The sequence below is a fragment of the Doryrhamphus excisus genome, chromosome 5, assembly GCF_030265055.1.
Source record: "Doryrhamphus excisus isolate RoL2022-K1 chromosome 5, RoL_Dexc_1.0, whole genome shotgun sequence".
NCBI lineage: Eukaryota > Metazoa > Chordata > Actinopteri > Syngnathiformes > Syngnathidae > Doryrhamphus > Doryrhamphus excisus.
The window spans coordinates 13656406-13675280 of NC_080470.1; the positions used below are offsets into that span (position 1 = coordinate 13656406).

The 18875-nt window shown below is 40.6% G+C and overlaps 1 protein-coding gene across 4 annotated transcripts in view; it reads left to right on the forward strand.

Moving 5' to 3' along the window:
- tle2b (TLE family member 2, transcriptional corepressor b) overlaps positions 1-18875 on the forward strand; it is an 88122-nt gene that overhangs the window by 26630 nt on the left and 42617 nt on the right. For all 4 annotated transcript variants that reach the window (XM_058074025.1, XM_058074027.1, XM_058074026.1 and 1 more), the window contains one exon: positions 7254-7298. In XM_058074025.1, the coding sequence (XP_057930008.1) occupies positions 7254-7298 (45 nt within the window). The remainder of the gene's footprint in view (positions 1-7253; positions 7299-18875) is intronic.

Here is an 18875-nt window from a genome sequence, read left to right on the forward strand (position 1 = left end):
TCCCCTTTTAGAAAAGAAACAAAGTCACTGGGTCTCACTGGGATACTGTGAACATCCAGCAGCAGCACAAAGTTTTGGCATGAGTACTATTTGGATGGAAATATACAGAACCAAGTCCACTATCTACCTCCAGAAGCCTTTGTTTAGTCAGCTTTAGCTGAGAGGTTGAATTGCAAGAGCTAGCTCGTCATGGCCGGAACAATGTGGAACATAATTCCAAACAATATATAACATATTTACGCAAAGTTGATGAATCATGTCCGGCACTCTCATGAGCACTTTAAATTGAAAAACTGTACACGCTCAGGGGCGGACTTTCCTTTCGGCAAACAAAGGCAAACGTCTCCTAAAAACTCAAAATGCATAATCCTTGGTGAAGAAGTGAAGGCGAGATGAAAACAGTTTTTATCCAAATCAATGAAGATGACAGCCATGGAGGATTCAGTAGTTCTGGAGGGAAGCTTGAAGGTTGCTGAAGCTTCTTATCAACTACAGTCCCTTGTTGGGTAATGATCATCTCCCTAGAGAATTGGAAGGACTTTACCTCCGTCAGGAACGAGGACAGGAGAAGTAGGTGATAAACATGATTATTTCACACAGTTTTTTGGGGTTACACTGTGCAAACACGGCCGACAGATAACTGGAACAGATTTCAGAAGCAGGGAAAAAGTGGCCTCAATGAGACGCTACAAGAATGCGGCAGGCCTCAATGGCTGGCTTGATCTCGGCCGACGGTAAACTGTCTGGTTTGATCTTTGTCTTTTCATGAGCGCTCCATAGAACTTGGAGATGCTGGCTCTGCCAGAAATTTTGTTTTTACGTCAACACTCTCAAGGGAACGCTTCAAGAAGTCAGCTCAGTCCTCAGGATCTCACACGTGCACGATTGTCAAGGCCACTTTAGCGACCGATCCAAAGCTTGCTTGCCTCAGAGCAGACCAGGATGTGTGCTCACATCCTGGTCTGAGCACGGCAAACTTCTGAGTTCCTGAGTTGTTTGAGTTCCTTACTCAATCCATTCCATAGTTTGATTCCACATACTGAAAGCCATAGCCTTTCACCAAGGATTATGCATTTTGAGTTGACACTAAAACAGTAATATGTCCTTTAATTGTCCCCGTTTTTAGGAGACGTTTGCCGAAAGGAAAATCCGCCTATGAAAGCTATGCTATGAAAATGCTATGAAAGCCATAGCATTTCAGTATGTGGAATCAAACTATGGAATGGATTGAGTAAGGAAATCAAACAATGCACAACGATGAGCCAATTCAAGAAACAATACAAGCAGTTGATGTTTGCTAAATACAAGGATGAAGAGTCTTGAACCAGTCATGATGTGCTATAGTATATATCACTATATTGACACGCACTATGGTACCCATTATGGCATTGGATGCTCATATCACCGAGTACTTGGGTACGGGACAAAAAATTACAAAATTTTAAAATTCAAACAAACAAACATTCATTCATTCATTTTCTACTGCTTTTTCCTCACGAGGGTCACGGGGGGGCTGGAGCCTATCCCAGCTGTCTTTGGGCGGGAGGCGGGGTACACCCCGGACTGGTCGCCAGCCAATCACAGAGCACATATAGACAAACAACCATTCACACTCACATTCATACCTATGGACAATTTGGGGTCAACAAACAATCAAACAAAAAAACAACCTTAAACTGTATTTTGGAAAGCAGGAAGTGAACAAATGTAACAGTTACTGATTGTAAAAGTGCCAAATGGAGGGGTAGGATTTAATAAGCTTTGCTTCTTCCTACTCCTTTTGGACATGTGGAACTGGGAACTGATTATGGGATGCACTCAATTGGAATCTGATGCATGTTCAAATGAAATAAAACCATTACCATTACCATTACCATTACCATTCCCATTAGTCCCATGGAGAGAAAATACGATGCTGAGGGCACGTCCACCTGAAAAAAAATGTGATGGATTAGTAAATGGTCACGTCCAGACAGCAAGGGATGACTGGGTGAAAAGGATGTAATACACAGCTCCACCTACCTGTGGCGCTCTCAACAGACAGAACACATGACATCACAGCTTTAGAAGAAGAAAACACACACACACACACACATAAAGTCTGTTTGTCTAGACCAGGGGTGCTCACACTCTTTTAGTCTGCCAGCTACTATCCCAAAGACCTACCTCCTTCTACATTCCTATGTAATGTATTTTGGTTGAAGCACCAAAGAACGTCAGTCTGAGGCGGAGTCTGGAATGCAGCTAGCAACCTTTATTTTCTTGTTCAACATGAAGTCACACTGCAGTGAAAGGAGACGTCTAAAACCTCAACAAAAGGCATCTTCCTACGACCTGAACCGTTGGGTTAGCAACACCCTCAACTTGAATAGTTCCGGGGTGAATTACTGTATGTACCAACCCCCCTACTGAAAAAGGTGACTTTAGTTGAACTTTATTCTGCTATTTAACAACAACAATAACACTCAGACCATAAAATTAAAGCAGGTACCGTCATCATCCAATCATCATGCAGAAGCCGAGCATCCGGGCCGGCCTGCTGCCTCGTAGACCCTCAGACAATGAGCGTCCGATGGGTGGGGGGACAAAGTGGAACAACCCACTCTACGCTTTCCCCATCCAAGTCAGTAGACAGCATCGGCTAAGATGGCGGTATTGTAGCGTATATTCAGTCTATGAGATGACCACACGGCGCTCCATATTTCACCACTTCTCTTCGATCATTTCCCTTGCAGTCTTAGCGCAATCAGCACTGTTCTAAACTGTTTTATTAGCGTTGTGTATTGTTTACTGTGGTTGCTAATTGTGCGGTTTTTACCATCGGGCATGCTTGTGTACTTTCTGTGTTTTATTGGCACTTTGGGCGGTTGAAGATGGAAATGTGCTATATAAATACATTTGACATTGACACGTGTTGCCAAGGCAACTTGCGGACAGTGCCGGTGTAAACGATGCTGGTCGTGGGAAGTTCAACATGGCAAAAGGCAAGTTTGGTCCACATTAAGATGTCGCAGGTTCCAGAAAGATGGCCCTACAAGTGATCTGCAGCACGGTGGCCAGGGGCGTATGTAGCAGTCCAAAGTTGCAGCGGGGCTTGGGTGGAGTACATCCAGCTCCGTGGGAAATGTCAGTCCATGCGGGTTAAACTTTGGGGTAGAATAACAGTGACTCCGTGTGGCGTCTTTGTCAGGAAAATAATAGCACAAGCAACACAGCAGGGGGGGGCAGGCATTGCCACAGTTTCACCCTGGTGTGGGCAGTCCCAAAGACATCTAGACAAAGCAATGAGGACCCCCCTTCTAAGACTGTACATGTTTACATTGTCAGACGTAACCATGGTTGTGTGGACCTGAAAAGATGAAGTGACAAAGAAGAGCCGCATCAGGAGCGAAGAGGTTGGGTGTGAATGAGGAGAGGAAGACATGGCCTGGCTAAAAGTAAGATGTCAGCGCCTTTTATGTCCCACACACGGCGAGGGGAGAGCTTTAATAGCTTTGCGTTGTCAGGTGTGATATGTGAAGGTGTGTGTTTCTGTACGTGGACGAGATGGTACCAATGGGGGGTGGTGGTGGATGCGGGCCAGTTAAGTACACATCAGTGCTGGAGCGCAATACGTTATCAGGGTTGAAATGGAAGATGGATGATTGATAGCCATGACTGAAAAGGGTTAAAAGACCTCGGCACATCAAGGCAAAGGAGCGAACATTCCAAGAGAACAGAAGAGAAAGCCAGGCTGTGGACTCGGATGGGGATCAGAGAGAAGCCGACTGAGGCGAGGAGGACGTGGAGCGAGAGAGCGAGATTGGGATAGAGAGAGGGAGAGAGAGGGGTGTCGCTCTCATCAGTCAGACATTGTTCATCCAGCAGCCGAGGCTGACTTTGTCACCATGATGGAGCCTCGCTGGCTGGATGCCAGCATCGCTCCATCAGCATCGCTCCATCAGCATCGCTCCATCAGCATCGCTCCATCAGCATCGCTCCATCAGCATCGCTCCATCAGCATCATCACAGAACATAATGTGCAGGGGGGCACGCATTTAGCAAGCAGCCTCATCTGCTGTGATTCACAGGACAGGCGTCCTTACATGCTGGACATATTTGAGGATGCTTAGCGAGCAGCACACGATGCTGTGCTGGATTGTCCCACAACACGGTCTTACCATCGTTGGTAAATAGCTTGGGGCCTAAAGGGGACCTGGCATGACTCGTCAACTATTTGTACCATCATTTCTGCTGGAAAAGCCACTCCCACTAAATGGTAATGGTAATGGCAATGGCTTAATTTCATTTGAACATGCATCAGATTCCAATTGAGTGCATCCCATAATCAGTTCCCAGTTCCACATGTCCAAAAGGAGTAGGAAGAAGCAAAGCTTATTAAATCCTACCCCTCCATCTGGTACTTTTACAATCACTAACTGTTACATTTGTTCACTTCCTGCTTTCCATAATACCATATTATAATAGTAGTTTTTTTAATAGGTTTATTTATTTATTTATTCTATAATAATGTACCTCATACCGAAGTACTCGGTGATATGAGCATCCAATACCATAATGTGTACCATAGTGCGTGTCAATATAGTGATATATATAGCACATCATGACTGGTTCAAGACTCTTCATTCTTGTATTTAGCAAACATCAACTGCTTGTATTGTTTCTTGAATTGGCTCATCGTTGTGCATTGTTTGATTTCCTTACTCAATCCGTTCCATAGTTTGATTCCACATACTGAAATGCTATGGCTAGCATAACGTAGTCCTAGCATAGAAGTGTTTCAAATGTACTTCGTCCCTGAGATCATATTTCTCCTCTCTTGTAGAGAAGTATTGGATGACATTTTTAGCTAATTGGTTATTTTTAGCCTTATGCATTATTTTAGCTGTTTGAAGATGAACTATATCAGCAAGTTGAAGTATTTGTGATTTTAGAAATAAGGAGTTAGTATGTTCTCTGTCGGCGGCATTATGAATTATCCTTACTGACCTTTTTTGCAGTACATTTAGCGAGTGAAGATTGCTTTTATAGTTATTACCCTATATTTCCATACAATAAGTAAGATATGGTAGAACCAGAAAACAATAAAGAGTGTGGAGTGATTTCTGATTGAGATTGAGAAGTTTTGCTTTGTTTGTTTCTCTCTAAATTTAGAGAGAAAATATTTTTTCTTCAGTTTCTTCATCATTTCAATGCTTGCTACAACTAAAGGTAGCAGGCAAAAGCATGTTGCTAGATATCAGCTCTTAAATTCTACTCTTCTGAGATATTGTTGTCATCATGATGTCTGTCCAAACAAGTGGAAATGGGAATATCAAATGGGAATGGGAGCATCAAATATCGAATGGGAATATATGAAATGGGAATATATGAAATGGGATATCATCGTGCACACAGGTTGGTGAGGAAAAGGCTGCTCTTTATTTGGCAGGAACCAATCATGACCTATGCGGGAACACACTAGGCAAAAATCATCACACAGCAACTTGATAGGCAACATGTAGGTAACAAACAAACCTATACGAGTGGAGAATACTAAACAACTCGTGCTTCCCGGCATTCATTGCTTTGCTTTGCTTTGCTTTGCTAGGATGCAGGAAACTGCCAAACAGCCTTGTGCATTCTGAGCTGCCTCTTTTTTTTGTTGCTGTTTTTATATCTTTAGATGGCGTAGAAAAGAGAAAGACGTCTGTTCATTTCTCACATAAAGATGGTAGATACATTTTGAAAGAAAGTGCCTTTTGCTTTAAAATGCTAAATGTTCTTTTTCTTTTGGTACACTATTCATAATTAGTGGGAGTACTTTCTTAACCACACAACGTGGTAACGCCAGGAAGGCTTGTTGGCATGTTGGGGAATGTGATGTCATTCCTGCTTCACAATGAACTTATGATATATCATGTCACCAAATGGCTGTTTAGAGCAGGGGTGGGCAAACTACGGCCCGGGGGCCACATCCGGCCCGCCAAGTGTTTCAATATGGCCCGCCTGTTTTTTTCCAAATATTTCATTTGAACTCAACATACAACCTGGCATTGTGGCTTGGGCCAATTTTTTGATGGTTGAGGTAGCTGCTTTATCAATTTCGTTATTTGATGTGGTCTGTTTCAAAATGCTCCTGTAAAAAGGGACACAAGCACATAATAATAATAATAATAATAATAATAATAATAATAATGATAATAATGATAATAATACTACTATTATATTAATATTGTTGTTAATAATATTAATATAATAATGGTAGTAATATTACAAAATACTCCTGGAAAAAGGAGCACAAGCACAATAATAGTAGTACAAATAATGATAATAATACTACTATTATATTAATATTGTTGTTAATAATATTAATATAATAATGGTAGTAATATTATTATTATAACAAAATAATAATAATAATAATAATAATATAATAACATTACTATAACTAATAATAATAATAATTCTAATAAAAATAACAATAATAATAATAATACATTGAGAAACACACTTTACATCAAATAAATGATTTCAAAGTGCACATATAGCAGATTGCATGACACTTTTACATGTAAAATATGTGTAAAAATATAGGTGTAAAAATGGACTGTTACGTGTAAAATACTACATAATGCCCCCCGTCAATTTTGTTAATTTAATGCGGCCCGCGAGTCAAAAAGTTTGCCCACCCCTGGTTTAGAGCATATCTTCAAAGGTAGGGCTGCCATGATACACGAGATTGAGTCCAAGAGACGAGATTTTAACTTTACATTTAAGAAAAGTACAATGAAAAAATAGTTGATAATATATTGCAATCTACTAAGATCATTTTTTCTGTTCTTCTTAACTCTGTGTGTATGCTAGCCGCCCCGCCTCCACCCACCAAGACTGTCAAAAGGTCTCACTTCATGCCATTGTTCTATGAAGCGGGAGGCTCTGTATATATATTGATTATCCGCTGCCTTTTCATTGATTGTCTGATTGATTCATTTATTTCTTCTCATCCCCGGCCTAGTGCCCAGGAGACATTTTTCTTAGGAAATGTTGTTGCGTTTTAATCTTGTGACGTCTTATGATGCTCCTAATGAAAAGATTTCAGGTAACGGCCAAAGAGTTTCACAAGTAGGCACGCATGGTTTATGTCGGCGGGACCATGCACCCCACCATATGGCCCTCTGCCCAGCAACAGATGTTGGCTCTGCATTCTTGTTGTTGATGTGTGCTGGATAACAATATCTGACAAAGCTGTGTTTGTGTCTTTGTCTCCACAGTACTACGAAATGTCCTACGGTCTTAACATAGAGATGCACAAACAGGTAAGAGAATGCACGGGGGTGTGCGTGAGTGTTCATCAATGCTTGATTTTTTCGACGCTCCAACAATTAGTGACACTTTGTGAATTTGCGTGGGCGCGAGTTTATTTCCGTCATTTAGTTGTTCCTCCTCCATATATTGAAGTGAGCTTTTTCCACATGGCAGAGTGATGCTTCAGCGTGCCCGATGCGCTCGTTCACAAAGCTGCTCATTGTGTGAAACGTTGTAATGCAGCCAAATCAAGGCTTCCGCACTTCACTTTAACCCTGTAATCATGGTGTCATTTGGCAGCACAGGTAATTCTAGAACGCCGACATGGAGCAGCAGGTGTCCGTCCAAACACACAAGATGTAGCACCCTGCTCAATGCCGCCTTTTCACCTTCCACTGCAGGGGAATGTGTACAAATATCTAACCTGTTGGCTTGTATCCGGCCAAAGTACACATCACGGTATCATATCATGACTAGACTGGCTCTATGAGAATCAGACCAGACGGGATTACTTTGACCGAAGGTACAATGGAAGTAAGACAGTATATGACAATATCATTCATTCATTTTCTACCTTATCCTCATGAGGGTTGTAGGGGTGCTGGAGCCTATCCCAGCTGTCTTCGGCAAGTCCGGGGTACACCCAGGACTGGTGGCCAGCCAATCCCAGGGCACAAATAGACAAACAAGCATTCACACTCACATTCATACCTATGGACAATTTGGAGTGGCCAATTAACCTAGCATGTTTTTGGAATGTGGGAGGAAACCGGAGTACCCGGAGAAAACCCACTCATGCACGGGGAGAACATGCAAACTCCACACAGAGATGGCCGAGGGTGGAATTGAACTTGGGTCTCCTAGCTGTGAGGCCTGCGCGCTAACCACTTGGTCGCCGTGCAGCCCTATATAGGACAATATCTTGAAACTATTTCATTTCTAATGCGTTACGCCTATCTGCACTCTGTGTGTATGCTAGCGGCCCTGCCTCCACCCACAGAGACAAATGAAATATAATATCATTTAATATGAGAGAAGCACCCTGATGGCACACACCTCCGCCAAGCGCCACAGTCCTCCCCTTATTGGGATTCATTCCAAAATAATAATAACCCCAATAATTTGTTCAAAAAATGCCCTTTGAACAAGTCACTCAAGTTGTTGTGACCCCCCCCAAATGATAATTTGGTATAATATAAATGAATATGGGCTGCACGGTGGTCGAGTGGTTAGCGCGCAGACCTCTTCCCGTGCATGTGTGGGTTTTCTCCGGGTACTCCGGTTTCCTCCCCCATTCCAAAAACATGCTAGGCTAATTGGCCACTCCAAATTGTCCATAGGTATGAATGTGAGTGTGAATGGTTGTTTGCCTATATGTGCCCTGGGATTGGCTGGCCACCAGTCCAGGGTGGACCCTGCCTCTCACCTGAAGAGAGCTGGGATAGGCTCCAGCACCCTCGTGAGGATAAGCGGTAGAAAATGAATGAATGAATGAATGAATAAATGAATATCATATTCACTATGTCGCCACCCACTTTTAAGTTAGTTACATTAGTGAAAAAATGTTTGTGGAATTTCCACCTGAATGCATATTTGTGTGGGCCACAACCTCTGAAAAAGTCCAGGCTGGTGCCGGTGGTTGGTGGCTGTGTATTCGTTTGATGCTGGTCCTGTTTTAGCTTTGCACAACACCTCACACATAAGATACATGAGATGGCTGTTATGTGACCAGCTAGCATGCTGCTAATATTCAGTTATGCTAAGCTACAGAGCACGTGTGACAACCCTTTGGCCGGAAGCCCAGGCTCTGGCGTCGTTTAAGAGATGGACTGTCCTTCGCCTTCTCGTCTTGCTTTGTCTCTTTAAGCCAGGGGTCTCAAAGTCAATTTACTTGGGGGCCACTGGAGCTCGGGTCTGGGTGAGACTGGGCAGCATCAAGTTTTCCAAAAAAAACCCCAAAAAACGCATTTACTAAAAACAAAAAAATTAAAAAACTTCGCTTTGGTTCCAATTTTCTACAAGAAAAGCTCTGATAAAACATTCCACTGTTCTCAAATATCTTAATTTTTATTTTTCTACACAAAATAAGACGAAAAATAAATAAACAAATCAAGAATAAAGAAAATCAATCAATCAGTAATAAATAAATAAATATAATAATAATAATAAAACAGCAAATAATAAAAACTTAAGAAAGCACATATAGTTGGTGGGTAGACAAATGATTTTTTTCAGATTAAAATGAACAAAGCATTATTAGAGCCCTGTAGACATGACAAAACACGACTATAGTCACATTTATACTCTTTTTATCTACAACATATTGCGCAACTGCAGGGTCTTGAGACACATGTTAACTCGCAAACTAGAGAGCTAGCAACCTAAACGGTAGCCTTCAAGTTATTTCCTTTCAACTTAAATAGCCAAAAGCTTACCACTTCCACACGGATAGGGAGGATAACTATTAACAGTTATTTAACATTTAACATGAACATGAATCAAACGTAATCATTTTTTCTGGGTACATGATACCATACAGCAGGGGTGGGCAAATATTTGGACTCGAGGGCCGCATTGAGTTAACAAAATTGTCTGGGGGGCCAGAACATATATTTAACACACACACACTATTTTATGCTTATCATTTTCCTTGAATTATTTGTCTAATTTTATCTGTAAAAGTGTTATCCTATATCAGTTGTATGTTCTCATGTCCCTTTTTTAGGAGCACTTTAAATATCACACCACATCAAACTATGTCATTTAATTTTACAGTTTTGTTGTTTATTTTTTACTAAATCAGACATCCGACTTGCTAGTCATGTTGCCAGTTTGTATGTTAAAAGTTGAAGTTACTTAGAAAGCAACTGGCGGGCCGGATTCAAACGCTTGGTGGGCCGCATGTGGCCCCCGGGCCGTAGTTTGCCCACCCCTGCCATACAGCATCCATATCAAACTTGCGCGGGCCGCACTAACATTAAACTTTCCTATCAAGGCGGGGGCCTCAAAATAGTGTCCTGCGGGCCACATTTGGCCCGCGGGCCGCGTGTTTGTGACCCCTGCTTTAAGCCATTCATCTCGGGATTCATGGATGATCCTCGTCCATCCGGATGCAGTCGCATGTCCGGCTTACTGGATATCCGGTCCTATCGGTTTTATCCTTCACAACCCTCGCAGGTGCTACTTTTAATAAAAATTACCTCAGTAGGTTGCCTACAGCCATCGCTGGTAACGCCAGCTTCCGGAGATCACGCTCCGGGTGACGATGAGGCTTGGTGGTGACTTGAATCGATGGCGCTGGTAGCCAACTCTTCCTTAATAAAGAGGTTTTGAATAAGCTTCCTTATGACGGAACGGTTGCTCTGCTCGCTACAGCGCCACATATGCACAACACAGCCGACAGATGGATGGCTTGCATTGATTCCAAACCTCCACAGCAGACACCAGTATCGACGCGGCAAAGCCAGGGACAGACACCCACAGAGGCAGGGACGGGAGAAGAAAACCCAGATGCTTAGAACTTTGGATTTGAAAAGCACATTCTAAAAGCCAGAGACTTGTGGGATTGAGAGAGTTAGTCTACTTCCTGTCTTATTGCCAAGTGGAGTGACTTATTACCAGGCTTGTCTCTTTTTATCCACCGTTCATTTGTCTTTGCTGGTACGTCTGTTCAGGCGTCACAAAACACAAAACTGTGGTCCGTACTGGCAGGCCAGACGGGAAATCAGCCTTCTGTGTACTACATATCCCACAAAAGATTGCCAATCACTTGGACTGCTCAACAAAACACTGGCTCCGCCATCACCACCTCAGCAGCTGGAAAAAACACCAAGAAATCACCAACACTCAAAGGAATACATCACTTTCACGATATTCACTCAGTAAGGACGTTTCCAACATACGTATTTAGTATGATGTGACTTAAAAAAAAAACTATTCTGACTTCATTCTCCTCACTTTTTTACTCTACAAAATATGACTTTCTTCTTATAAAATTACAGTAGAGAATAGTACAGTTTAGAGCAGGGGTGGGCAAACTACGGCCCGGGGGCCACATCCGGCCCGCCAAGTGTTTGAATACGGCCCGCCCAATCTTTCAAAAGTATTTAATTTAAACTCAACATACAACCTGGCATCATGGCCTGAGCCAACCTTTTGGTGGTTGTATCAATTTTGTTTTTTGACATGGTCTGTTGTTTACAAAGTGCTCCTGAAAAAAGAGACACAAGCACATAATAATAATAAAAATTAAAATAATAATTATTATATTATTATTATAACTATTATGATTATTATATTTATTATATTAATGCTAATTATTATATTAATTATATATAATAATATTGTTATATTTGCTAATTTTACATAATAATAATATAATAATTATTATTTTAATTTTATTTTAATTATTATAATATTTTATTAATTTTTAATATTTAAATATAAAATAATAAATAATAATAGCAGATTGCATGACAATTTTACAGATACAATAATACCAGGTGGACTGTTACGTGTAAAATATATAGTCTGCCCCCCCCCCCCCCCCCCCCCCCTTGGAAATTTTGTTATATCAATGCGGCCCGCGAGTCAAAAAGTTTGCCCACCCCTGGTTTAGAGTAACTGAGTTGTACAGTTGTTGTCCTGGTTTAACTTGAAAAGGTTAAAAAATAACAAAAACAAAAGACTATTACTACTTTATTCCTGTAATATTATTACTGTTTTTCAATTAAATGTGATTTTTTCTTCTTCATTCCTTTAAAATAACAACTTTATTTTGCAATTCTACTTTTTTTTTTTAGAAATTTAAATATTAGAGTATTGAATATTACAAAAAAGTACAACTGAATTGTATTGTTCTGGTTCGACTCCACTTTCTCTGAAAAACAGGACTTTACTCTCGGAAGGCTACTTTGTTTTTTTCAAGAAAAAAAAAATCCTTTCCTGAGAGAAGTGAAATGTCCATGTTATTAATTTAATATTGAAAGGCTTTAAATTGAAATGGGATGTTGTTTTGTGGAAAATATAAAATGGTAACTTTATTTTTCTAGTATTCAGATTTCTATCTCAGAAACAAGCTTTTGTTCTCTAAGTCTAAGTTGCCTCTTGTGAAAAAACAAACATTATTTTTGGATAAATGAGGACTTTATTGCTGTAATGTTGAATGAGCAGAGTCCAATCGGAGCGTCTCTAACGCCAGACGGAGAACACGCTCGATGCTGTAAAGAATGTTTTGGGTGGCGTGGAGATGGAGTGAGGGGACGAAGGAGGGGAATGTAAACAGGAAGGATGGAGATGAAGAGCTGGGAAGAGATAAAAGCAGCGGAGGGGAAGAGAGACCTCTTAGCTGCACTGGGAAATAATCAATCATCAAAGCAGTTGGCTTATTTCCTCCTCGCTTTCAGCTTCCTCTTTACATCCTGGCCCTCTCATGGCGTCCTCTTCCTCGTCATCATCATCATCAGCATCAGCATTCACTGAACTGTAACCCCCTCCCCCCATTTTAATTATTAATTTCATGAAATAAATCATTAATGTGAATAAATATATGACTATGAACACATAATTTAACAATTGACATTTTATTTATCTATTTGACACCCTCAAGTATATTGATGATGTCATTCATGTATCAATTAAATCGGTTATTAAAGAGAAAAATTTTAGATACATTTTAAACTGTTCAAATTTAAGTGCAGATTTTTTCCATTTTGGAGAAAAAAAAATAGTAATATTATATTTCTGAAGAAAGTAAGTGTACATTTTCGGCAAGTAATGTAATTTTTTTCAATAAAATAATCCTAATAATATTCTTCCAATAATATTAGAAGAAGAAAAAGTTGTAATAATATATCTACAATTTTTACATTTTTTCAAGCGTAAATTTATATGTATAAATTTATTATGTCTGATGAAGGTCAAACAGACCGAAACGTTACCTGAATAAACTGATGAATGACAGCAACACCGAGTGTAAATTTCCCCAAAGTAATATGATGGCTTAATAAGAGGCTTAATATTGGCAAATGAAGTAGCAATTTTATGAGAATAAAGTCATATTTTTCAAGGAAAAAAGTCCTATTCAAATGTGCAAGATTTAAAGGGGACCTATTATGTTAATTGTTCAGCCTTTTGTATTGAGTTATGGACTCCTATAGAGCAGCTACACACAATAACCTGCACACAAAGCTTTCTAGATCTTACAGAATCTACAGCATGGGTAACGTCTAATGTGTTTTGGGGACTACCAGTGTGTAAAACAACTCTGGTAGAACCACTAATTGTGGTGGGAAAAGGCTATTAGCAACCCTGCTGACGCTATAATGCTACACAGACAAGCGCTTTTGCTCCATGACTTCAACTAAATAAAGACAGTTAGGACACAGATAAACTGTTACTTACTGCTGGCCCTTCTGACTCTTCCACACCACCAAGTAACGTTGGAAAGGCGTAGGGCTTCAGCAAGTTTGTGGGCTAGTCCAGCTGCATAGTGGCCCATGTTCACTAAACAGTCCAGTGAGAAATGCCCTTGACAGATGAAAATGTATTTCTTATGCTGGTAGGGAATCAGGAACTGCAAATAAACACTTCCTGGGTGACATTGCGAACACCGTAAACAGAGAAGCAGAGCTTGGGGGAGGGCAGAGAGTGTATCTGGCCTACAGACACGCCCATATAAGGAAGCCTCTTGTGACATCACAAAGGAACAGTTACACCACGCCTTCTGAAAGCCAGCGTTTTGAGCCCTCCCACTTCCAAATGCACAAACATCATTATGTGAAACTTTGCCATGGTTTCATACCAGAATCCAACATGCCAACTACATTTATAGGTCAGAAAAGTGGAAAACCATCATAGGCCCCTATCGGCTGATTTCACTTGTGGATGATCGGTATCGGTATCGGCAGCATAAAAACCTGATGGGAGCATCCCTACTAGAAAGTATTCATCCAAAATGACACTGATACATAAAAGCTATCCAGTGTTGAGCACAAATGAAATGAAGATCACTCTGGTCTTCCAGGTAGTCTCAACCATTATGTTATGTCATTAATTAATTAATTAATCCCCTGAAAGCCATTTCTTTTGCATTTGAATGGCTGAGATTGAAATGTTCCTTGTCTGCCCTTGTAAAAGCTTCCCCAATGGCCCCAAGACACTTGAACAGGTGGGGACGTGCTGGACATCCCGATGAGGTGCTGGGGCTGGATGTTCATTTGAACCCCTCCATGGCCTCCCACCCACACACAGAAGACATCAGTGATATAGTCGTCCCTCGTAATATGATGTTATGATGTTTCAGAAATTCATCAATGAATAAATGATCACTGTTTTGTGGTTGCAAATTGTACCCACTCTTGGCTGCAATGAAGCATTTTCATGCAGAAAAACGGCAAAATGATCAAACTAAATGCGGCCTGAGGCATTGGGATAGCTGCTAGCCCGCTAGTAGTTAGGTGTCACCACACCAGTAATGTAGTTCTTGGGCGTGGCGATGTTCATAAGAATAATAATAACAATGTGCTTCATATGCAGCACACATGATGGACATGGAGACGGAGTAGGTGTGTCCCATTCTTAGTTGCCTCTTTTAATCTGTTTTTATATCTTTGGAACACAGAACACAGAAAAGAGAAAGACGTGTGTTCATGTCTCACATAAAGATTGTGGATGATGGGCATCCTTCCAAAAAAGTGCACTTGTCCTTTAAGAAAGCGTTTAAACAGGAGTGGGGCTGGACAAAGAAGCCAATGATTTACCACTTCCACACTGAATGGGAGGAGAACTTTTGACTTTATCATGTTGGATATACCATGTCTGACTCCATGCAGTGTGACGCTAATTTAATGTCTATAATGGAACAACATTTTATGAGTAACAAAGTGTTTTCTTGGCCAGCAATGAAACACTAATACTAAACACTCATGTATTATTAGAATTTAGAAAAACCTGGGGTAAATTTCAAACAAAAGTGCACTTTTCCTTCAAGAAAGGGTTTAAAATGAAGCCATAAACATACCACTTCCACACTGAATGGGAGGAGAACGTCTTTTGACTTTCTCATGTTGGACATACCGTGTTTGACTCCATGAAGTGTGGAGCTAATTTAATATCACTTGTATTTCAATTCATTTGGACAAACATGGTCAGCCATTAAACAGCAGTCATTCATGAATTCATAGGAGCCCCGGTAGAAGAAATAATGGTTTCCCGTGCACGTAAGAGGATGTTGCAGTGTCCATCCATCCATCCATCCTCTATGCCGCTTATCCTCACTAGGGTGGGGGTACGCTGGAGCCAAGATATCACAGTGTACGTAGTAGAAATATAACCTGTATTTTGAGCTTTTAGTATTGCCGGTGGTTTTGCACTCGTAGAAATGGTATTTCAGCTTTCATGCTTGCAACAGTTTTACCCCGGAACAGATGATTATTTCCTATAGAGGAGGAATAAAATCCTGGCAGTGCAGCGGCCCAAAGAACAGGATGTTGTGTTGGAGAGTCAGGATGCCGTGCAGCCGGACGCTTCCCTCTGTGGACTCCTGAGGATGCGTGAAGCAGCTGGCTGGCCTTCCTTCCTCCCTCCTTTCATTTCAGGCTGACTGTGTCTTTGTGCCATCAAAAGTGTCAGTCAGTCAGTCAGTCAGCTCCTTTTGTGCAATAACGACCCTGCGTGTGTGCATGTGGCTAAACTTGTGACCTGAATCCTCATCTCCTTTGGAGTGAAGTATAGATACTGTATGTACTGCATATATTGGATGAATATACGTATACCAGTACATGGGGGGGGGGGGGATTCCTTCAATTTCAAGTCAAGCCATCTCATCATAACAGCATTGGACTTGGCCCCCTTCCTCCTCCATCCCCCCCCAAGCCCTGATAATCCCTCAGTCCCTCCCTTTATTTGCCTGCTTGTATTCAACGGAGGAGATGAGCCCCCGCCTGCTGCATATGTGGGTCAGCCGAGCTTTGCAGCGGTCAGATGACTGCCTGGATTCCTGCTTATTTATTTGCACTGTGATCGTGTACATGTTGCAGCATCCATTTGTGTGCGTGTGTGTGTGTGTGTGAGGAGCTTTGATATGTCTCTATAGTCCAGGTGCACTGCTACACACACAACCACACACGAACACGTAAAAGAGCTGATTTGTGAATAATGAGGCGTAAAGAGATGGAGCGGGATAAAACAGGATCTTTATAGACGGGAGACAAATGGACGTTGTGGGAAGCCAGGAGAGAAGAGAAGCAGAGTGAGAAAGAAAAAGAAAGACAAATGTGATGAGAGAGTAATTAAGTGTGAGTGGAATTCCCGTTGAGCTAACCTTTTAACATAATGGCTTTGTCACTCTTCTAGAGGTGTGAGAGAGGGAAGGAGAGAGCGAGTGTGTGAATTATACTTTCATTTCTGCAATTCCACCACAACTACGCAGTATTGGGTAGTAACTCTGGGGATTGTGCTTGGAGGGCAATCGCTTTTTTTTTTTTTTTTAACAGTTTCTGCACTCATGTTGCATGCAATCTATGCAGAGGTCTGTTAAATAAAAGCTTTTTAACTGGCACAAACCTGACATATGAAATGGACAAGTGAACGTTTTACATCATTTCACTATGGAGGACCAAAACTGCCAAAATAATAAATAAATAAATAAATAAAAGTGAAAATAAAAACAAAAATGAAAAAAAAATCAAAAAATTAAATACACAAAAATAAATATAAATGGAAATAAAAACAAATATAAAAAAATATATACATAAATAAATAAATAAAAGCAAAAATAAATACAAAAATAAAAAACAAGATTCAAAAATTAAAAATAAATACAAAAATAAATATATAAATAGAATTACATATCAATTACATATCAATAAATAAATAAAAGCACTCTGCTCTCATATGTATTTATTTCATGCTGCAGACAATGTCAGCTTGAAATGCAGAAGGAAAAACTATTCAAATGAGGGGGCGGTCCTAAGTGTGTCTTGGGTTGAACTGTTCGCCTATTGGTTGATCGACATGTGAGTGCGAAAATCGACTAGGTATGCCTGCAAACAGCCACAGCAAGAGGAAGTCACCACACCACTCTCAATGGCGGTAAATATGGCTGCAATCTCCAGGGATCTCCGTTTGCTAGCAGATATTTCGGATGATGCTTCCCCGGATTACCTGCTTTTTCGGGTGGAAGCCTTATTGGAGCCTGATCTCTCTCCTCCCTGACGGAGCTTTTTCGCACTCACATGTCGATCAACCAATAGGCGAACAGTTCAACCCAAGACACACTTAGGACCGCCCCCTCATTTGAATAGTTTTTCCTTCTGCATTTCAAGCTGACATTGTCTGCTGCATGAAATAAATACATATGAGAGCAGAGTGCTTTTATTTATTTATTGATATGTAATTCTATTTATATATTTATTTTTGTATTTATTTCTACATTTATTTTTGTAATTATTTTTAATTTTTGAATCTTGTTTTTTATTTTAGTATTTATTTTTGCTTTTATTTATTTATTTATGTATATATATTTTTATTTTTGTTTTTATTTCCATTTATATTAATTTTTTTGTATTTAATTTTTTGATTTTTTTTTTCATTTTTGTTTTTATTTTCACTTTTATTTATTTATTTATTATTTTGGCAGTTTTGGTCCTCCATATTTCACCTGGACACTGTTGAACAAAAAAGGACAATAAGCACGTAACAGCAAATTTGACTCAGGTAAAATCCGTAAAACGATACAGTGGTGCCTTGGTTAACATAATTAAAGGGGATGTATGCTTTTTACACTTTTCTGACCTATAAATGTAGTTGGAATGTTGTATTCTGGTGTTAAATCATGCCACAGTTTCAGATCATGAGGTTTGTGTATTTGGAAGTGAGCCCTGAAAGACGTTTGGGATGGCTCAAAACACTCGCTTTCAGAAGACATGGTAAAACAGTTCCTTTGTGATGTCACAGAGGGACGGACTTCCTTATATGGGCGTGGCTGTAAGCCAGATAAGCTGTCTGCCCTCCCCCAAGCTCTGCTCCTCTGTTTACTTGCTAGCAAAGCCACGTTTGTTTCCAATTCCTAAAGACGCCACCATCAGCCCCAAGTAGTTGGAGTTCCTGATTCCCTACCAGCAAAAGAAATACATTTTCATCTGTCAAGGGCATTTCCCACTGGACTGTTTAGGGAACATGGGCCACTATGCAGCTGGACTAGCCCACAAACTTGCTGAAGCCCTACGCCTTTCCACCGTTACTTGGTGGTGTGGAAGAGTCAGAAGGGCCAGCAGTAAGCAACAGTTTATCAGTGTCCTAACTGTCTTTATTTAGTGCAACTCATGCAAAAGCACTTGTGAGAGTGCTTTTTTTTAGAGTGGGCATACAGGAAGGGGGGTTGCTAATAGCCTTTACAATGTTTTTTGTACACACTGGTACGCCCACAAAACACAGTAGACTTTACCCATGTTGTAGAAAACGCTAAAATGCTAAAGCTACTTAGCATTTAGCGACGTCTTACAGTAACCTATTTTCCTGAGAAACTTGGGACTGTCCAGTCTCTACTTCCGGATGGGATTGGGAATCCAACATGTATGGCTGGATGT